Below are 7390 nucleotides of genomic sequence, written 5' to 3'. Positions count from 1 at the left end.
ACTATAGTTTAAGATATGCATATTCCATGATCCCATAATTCTTGTCCTAGGTTTATAGCCAGCAGAAATAAGTGCACATGTGCACAAAGAGACATATACAGAAATATTCAGAGCATTATTATCCTTAATAGTCAAAAATTGAAAAGAACCCAAATGTCTATCAATAGAAAGATTGGTAAATACATTTTTAAATGCTTAAATATATTGTATTACTTTCACCCTATGGAACTAACTATACAGCAATGAGAATGAAGTTGTTACTTCTGCATGTAACATCTTAGATAAATCTCACGGCATAGTGTTGAGCTGGGCTCAAAAAAAATTATTGTATGATCCCATGTACTTAAAAAAATGGGCAAAGCTAACCTACTGTGTTAGAAGTTGGTTTTGGGGAGGCTGGAGGGAGCAATGATTTGAAGGAATCCTGAGAGGGTTTTCCTGGTGGTGGCAATGATCTAGTTTTTGACCTGATAGTTGCTTCATAGATGTGCTTACTTTGTGATCATTCATTGAGCAGTATACTTATTATTTCTTCACTTCTCCATCTGTATGCTACTTCAATAAAAATGGGGGAAGGAACAATTAAAAGAAAAAAAGGAATAGATTTCAATATTAGTTAGTCTTTGGAGAGGATTTTCTAACCTGAGGTAATCCCAAAGGCATATGTGAACAGATTTTCCTACATATCAATTTTAAAAATAAATCCAAAATTTGAAGAAATTAACAGTGTAGAACACCATATATGTATATATCAAAGAGATTATAGCTTTATCATGTATATGACCTATTAAAATAGGAAAAATATTAAGCCCTTAATAGATAAATAGGTCAAACACATGAGTACAGAAATTACAGCAGAGAAAATATGATAGGTTAACAAATATAGAAATATTCAGCCTCACTAGAAATGAAATTTTTTTAAATGTATATTTTGTATTTATCAAAAGAGCAATAAGTTTATTTTCAATAATACCTTATTGTTGTCGGGAGTATATCAAAATGTGTGTACTCATATTGCTGGTAGGAATATAAAATGATACAGTCTTTCATAAAACAATTTGAACTATTCATGAAGAGCCTTAAAAACGTCAAAATCCTTTGCATGCCTTGAAATTTTACTTTTGGAAATGTATATCAAAAATCATGAATATGTAAAAAAGTATTATGTTTGTATTAGTGAAGTTCTCTAGGGAAACAGAACCAACAGGAGATATCTGTAAATATTACAAGATTTTAATAAGAATTGTTTCACATGAATATGGGGATGCACAAATCCAAATTCCATAGGGCAGGCTGCAAGCTGGGAACTCTGATGAAGGTTTTAAAGCCCTCAGTTGATCAGATGAGACTTCTCTCATTGTTGAAAGCAATCTCCTCTGTTGATTGTAGATGTAATCAGCCATAGATGCAATCAACTTACTAATGATTTAAGTCCATGAAATATCTTCACAGTAACAATCATACCAGTGCTTGTTTGACCAAAATACTGGACACCAAAACCTGGCCAAGTTCATATATGAACTTAACTATCACCATGTACAAATATTCATTCCCTGGTTTTATTTGAGTGAAATGCTAATAATAGACAAAATATCTAAATGTGGATTGATTAATTAAAACATAATAAAGAATATTATACAGCTATTAAATTGATGAAAACTGTGATATAGAAAACAAGTATTTTATAATGTTTTAAAAATCAGTTCATAAAAATTTATAACTAGGAGGAATATACTTTTTAAATGTTTTGAAAAATAATCAAAAGAATATTTACAGTACAAATACAATATTTTTCTCCTCTCTTCTTTTGAATTTTCTAAATTGCCTTACTGACTATAATTCTTTTAGAAAAAAGCAAATCATACACAGGCACAAACACATTTACATGGTGTAAAGGAAACAGAAGGAAGAAACCCCTAAGTGGCTTATAATCATATATCTAATTATTGATGTGGTAGGAACAAATAAAGGGTTACATAGTACAGACTGGGATTATTTTCAATTCCTTGCCCTGGCATTGAAGACCCTCCACAGTCTGGCTTCACCATCTTTCTGGCTGTACCTCATACTGCACACTCACGCCATCTCTTTGCCTTGCCCGATTAGTATGCACAGGCCCTGTCTCTCTGTGCTTTCTGCTCCTGCACTTTGATGCAGACTAGAAAAGTACATACAACACCATCTGGTCAGAGCAGACACTTCCTAAGTATTTGCTGAGCAAAGGCATGCAGGAAAGTGTAAGTTAACGAATGCCCTCCTGCTGTTCTCTGCCTTTTGAAATCCTATCTGTACTTCACAGTCCACCCATGTCCCACCTCTTCTATGAGGCATTTCCTAACCACAACAGCAGAAGAAACCGTTTCCCTGAGTTCCTCTAGCTCTTGACAGAAGACTTCTTTGATTCTTATCACATTCTGCTGTGCGTTATTGTTACTTTTTACACATTCACAGATGTTACTGTCCCATCAAACAAATAACTTTCAAAAGGACAAAGAACATATCTTGGGTCCATAAATTGCCTTGTTAACAGTGGTGCTCAATATTTTTCAGGGAATGGGGTAATACGATGGTTAAGAATGAAGTCTCTGAAGCAAGGTTGAACTGAACTCTGGTCCTGGTTGTGCCACTTCATAGCTGTGTGACTCTGGGCCATCACCAGGCATTTGTCAAAGACAGATAATAATTCATTCTATGGCTGAAATAAGGGAATAAACAATGAGCACTTAGCGTAGTCCTCACAAATAGCAAATATTTGATAAATGATGGCTAGCAGGAGCTGTCATTGTTGTCACTATTGATTACGGCTGACTTTGAATTGTAAAAACCTTAACTCAGAAAATTAAGGAAGAAATGAATTCCAACACAGAGAAACAACAAATCAAGAATCACAGAACAGCTAAAGAAAATTTCAAGCAAGTACAAATGTCTAGTTTGTCTTTCATCTATGGCACACTAATCTAAACCTGGCCGAAGGTTTTTTTGATTGTTCAGTTTCCTGACACTGCATGAGTTTTCTTATTCCATCTTGGACGTCTGGTTTCTCACTTCCAACGCACATGGGCTCAAACAAATAACATAGTGGAATCTCAGACACAATATTATCCACCCCAGTGGCCTCTTTCCTATTTGGAGTGAAGGGTAGAGGTGTCATTCTCTTGCAAAATAAATTTAACTCAAACCTCAGCATTCTCAGAAACCCTAGAATTCTCCCAATTATTTTCTATTGTCTTATTTGGAGATGGGAGTAAAGCTGCAAATTTACCCCATTTGCAAAGGATAAAAAAGACAATGCATAGAGTTTTCCAAATTTAAATAGTTCTCTAATAGTCTTTTTTATAAAGACTCAAGATTCTGCCACAGTTTTTCAGCAGGTGATAGAAAATGAAATTACAAGCTCATATCAATAAGAAAACTCAAAACCAACTATTTGAGTTTTTTACTTTTATTTTTTTTTTGCGCAGGCAGGAACCGGAAATCAAACCCAGGTCCCAGCATGGTAGGCAGAGTTCTGTGGCCAATCCTCAACTATTTGTTTTTGATTTTACAGTTTGTTGGGTGTTTTATTTTGTTTAAGACATGGGCTGTGGTTGTGAGTCTATCTGACATACAAATAATACAAATTATTAGCCAGTAATAATATATAATATTTATAATAGTGTATAAGTGAAAAAATATTGATTTGTAATTTAATATAATCTACAAAGAATGTATTTTGCAAATAAGATCATATGTTCTGAATCTCTAGCTCCTGAGCAGACCGGAGATTACCTATCTTAGAATATAAGTAGTGTATTTCTCACAACAGCATTAATAGAAAAGATTCATGGATGAAGACTAAGCCCAAAATACATTTAAACCTATGTGTCAAGTAATTATGCAGCTATTTATAAACCATTCCTGAAATAGATATGAATATCTGAGAATTCAAACCAATATTTGACACTTAACATCACAAATGCAGGTCTATGACTTTAGGGTTAGTTTGTAATAGAATATAATGAGTGGGAAGGTCCTTGAATGTTACTTGAACAAACTCTATGAACCATGTATCCCCAACAAGTGGTCCTTCAGCATCTGTGAACACCTTCAACAGCACCTCAACGTGACCTTGACTTCAAGGGAAAATAGTAGCGTCTGTTTGGGGCAGTGTGGTTCACTTGTGAAGGAAATTACTTGACGAAGTACATTTCTGAACTAGCACGTGCATTACAATAGGAATTCATTCTATATTCACAGGGGATGCAAATATGAAACTGTATCTATCTATATATAAACTCTTTGAATCTTAGAAAACAGACTATGTCATAATGTTTTTCATTGAAATCCTCAACTGACTATTACTCGATTTGGAAATTCCCATGGCCTGAGAGGAGAAGGAAAATCTCTTTATATATACAGGCTTCATTCACGCAAGACATTTTATTTATGTTTTGATTTAATAAAATCTCCTGCCGTGCAAATGTTCTCCATATGTGGAGCCAGAGGCACAGAATGCCTAAAGCCAGTTCTTTGTGTTTTTCAGCTCTTTATAAATATTTTGCCTGTTTTTTTTTAATGAAGAATAAGGTGGTTTGCCACTTTTAATTTTTTCTTAATCAAAGTAAAAAGCTCACAATATGAAACTGAATTTCCATCACCCCATTTTAACCTATCTCTATTCTTTGGGGGCCTCAATTTCTCATGTAAAATCCTGTATTTTTCCCAACCCAGGGTAAGGCAAAGGAGAGAACTGACACAGGAAGCTGGGGAAGAGAGTGATTTGGGACAAAAGCAGAGAAAGGTCAGGACAAAGCTGGTGTAGCAGTAGGTGAGCATTTAGACTATTACCAGGAAGGAATTAGAAAGATATTAGGCTGGAATTAAAACAGAGAAACAAAAGAGTGCAGTGAAAGTTTCTTTGTAAACGAATGGATATGAGACTAAATCCTGGCTTTGCTATTTACTGCCATATGGCCTTGGGAATAGGTACTTCATCTCTGAACTTCCATTTCCTCTAGGAAAATGGGGAAATTTTCCATCTTCTAGAACTGCTATGAAAGAACCCATGTACAGACTGTGGCACCTTCTAAGCCATAAGTGTTACCACTTTTCCCTTTCAACTCTTGTTTGATCCTGCCATTCATGAGCCTAGAGATGGCCAACATGATAATGCTATATAATGTATGGCCCTCAGACTTCCTACATTGACCCTTCCCCAATTTTAGCCTTTTTGCTATGAAGAATTCCAAATACCAAAAACATAGACATAATATATAATGAAACTCCATGTATCCATCAACCATGTACCCATCATGTCGTAGTCTATTGTTTTCATCACATCCTCATCCACTTCCCACCCTCTGTATTATTTTTTTAAGCAAATCCAGATATTATATGATTGTATCTATAAATATTTCAATATATACCTCTAAAAAATAAGGACTCTTTTTTAAAAGACATAATCATAATACCATTATCATGTCAGAAATATTTAATAATTATTCCTTAATATCATTATATATCCAGAAGTATGAGAAAAATTTAGGTCTTCTGGTTTTGATTTCACCAGTAAGTTTCTTTGTCTTAAAAGTACAAGTTTTCTATTCCTGCTTTCAGTCTGTTTCCAAGTGTTCAAAGAGCATGAAGGGAAGGGAAGGGGGAAGGGAAGGAAGATGGAGATGCTAGTGATTAATCTCCCCAATACTGGTCTTGGCCCAAAGAAATCCAAAGTAGGATATCAAACATTTTGGTGGCAAGGTCTGTCTGGTGTAGACAGGACTCTCCTAAAAGCAAGTTACATTATTTACTTTCTGCAAACTGCAAAAGCAGGTTTAGAATAAACACAGTAATTATTCAGAGATTGGAACTTTGTAGCTATGGAGACATTACCTCATAGTGTTCTAAGAGGCAGAGTGGTCCAGATGTGAAAGCTGTGATCTTAAAGGGAGCTTTGCTGGGTTACCACCCTGTCTTTTGAGCTGCCTCCAGTGAATGCCACACACCTTCACCTTCACCTGTCTAACACCCTTAGCCAGGATCAAGACCCAGGTCAGTACTTACGAATTCACATTAAGGTCCTGGTTCTGAGACCAGCTTTGTAAAGGGATCACAAAATCTGAAGTTGGCTGGAGGTCATTGGAGTAACAGGTAGGTTCACTTTAAAAAGAAAATCTACTTTGAACCTCATCTCTATTCATTTCCTAATGTCATGATTTGCCTTCCTAGGAAACAAAAGAAGACCTCACTCCTAGCCAAGATGAAAAAAGAGCAAGCCCTTCCGGAAGCTTTGGCAGCCAAGCTGAGTGAAGTCTGTGAGCAAGAAGATGAAGTGGAGAAACGATCTCAGTAAGAATGGCACAGATGAAGAGAGCAGAGTCTGAGTTTTAGAGGGCTAATGATGGAATACTTGACCTGTTTTGTTTTTAAAATGCCTTATGAAGTAGTTACAACTAAACTAGAATTACTAGAGAATTTTGGTTTTGGAAATGGCTGTGTGTTAAATACATACTGCAAGTCACTATTTTTATGACTGAAGTAAATCATTCTATCAGCTGAATCATTAGCATTGGTTTTCCAATATTTTCTAAAACATGGCTTCTAGTATTAAGTCTATATTAATTTCAAAAACGTTTGCTACTTTTAGACCTCAATGCCCTATAGTTACTGCTCAGCCCGAGTCCACCCTTTAATATTTATTCTTAAAGAACATCTGAGAAATGATCGTCATTGTTCCCAATGTAGCAGAGACCCAAATAATATTGAAACTCTAGAACTGAACTTTTATAGCTTCCCCTGGTTTAGTGCTAATCAATTACAGAGAGAGCAGAACACCCAAGGAATTTGGAAAATTCCATATGCCAATGGAAATGTCACCTTGCTAACAAAGGACCAGGAAAAGTCTCTCATCTTCCCAAAGGAGTCTGTTAGATTATTTCAAAGGTTCAGATGATGGGCTATGTCAGACCAGCCAACTCCTGAAATATTTCAGCCCTTCCAAGAGCATGTACAGACATCAAAAATACATACATTAAATTAATAAATTATTATTTTATTAACCTACAAAAATAAGAGTGCCATGTACCCCTGGATCAGATTTCTCTGAACACAAACATTAGAAAAGGCTTGTGGGAATCTTTTGTGGAAATCAATTTATTTGAAAATGCTATTATTTTACAGGAGGGAGGAAAAAAAATGGGGGCTTATAAAATAAACATGCTGAAACAATGTAGTGAGCTTGTCTGCAATGAAACCCAGATGTGAGGAACTTTGAAAAAGAAAACACTTTTCCTGCTTACTCAAGCTAAAGTCAGGAAGCAGGCATATCATATGATCCCGTGTCAGGTTGGACAGAGCTGAATTTCTTGTAATTTGAAAGTCCATGTCTCCTACGCCTCTAGTCTCCTACCTTCTC

At 35.5% G+C, this 7390-nt stretch overlaps 1 protein-coding gene across 8 annotated transcripts in view; it reads left to right on the top strand.

The window, feature by feature from the left end:
* The first annotated feature begins 5890 nt into the window (after positions 1-5890).
* LMNTD1 (lamin tail domain containing 1) overlaps positions 5891-7390 on the top strand; it is a 72242-nt gene continuing 70742 nt past the window's right edge. For 6 of the 8 annotated variants that reach the window (XR_013179594.1, XM_077170338.1, XM_077170336.1 and 3 more), the window contains exons 1-2: positions 5891-6027; positions 6205-6324. Coding sequence is in view for 6 of the 8 variants with exons in the window: in XM_077170338.1 (XP_077026453.1) it covers positions 6236-6324 (89 nt within the window). In the remaining 2 variants the exon portion in view is untranslated. Of the gene's footprint in view, positions 6127-6204; positions 6325-7390 lie in introns of all 8 variants that reach the window. The other 2 variants (XM_077170335.1, XM_077170339.1) reach the window with 2 other exon arrangements.

Source organism: Tamandua tetradactyla, chromosome 7, assembly GCF_023851605.1.
Source record: "Tamandua tetradactyla isolate mTamTet1 chromosome 7, mTamTet1.pri, whole genome shotgun sequence".
Classification (NCBI taxonomy): Eukaryota; Metazoa; Chordata; class Mammalia; order Pilosa; family Myrmecophagidae; genus Tamandua; species Tamandua tetradactyla.
Note: the sequence above shows the minus strand (reverse complement) of the source record. Positions and strands in the feature narration are given on the sequence as shown.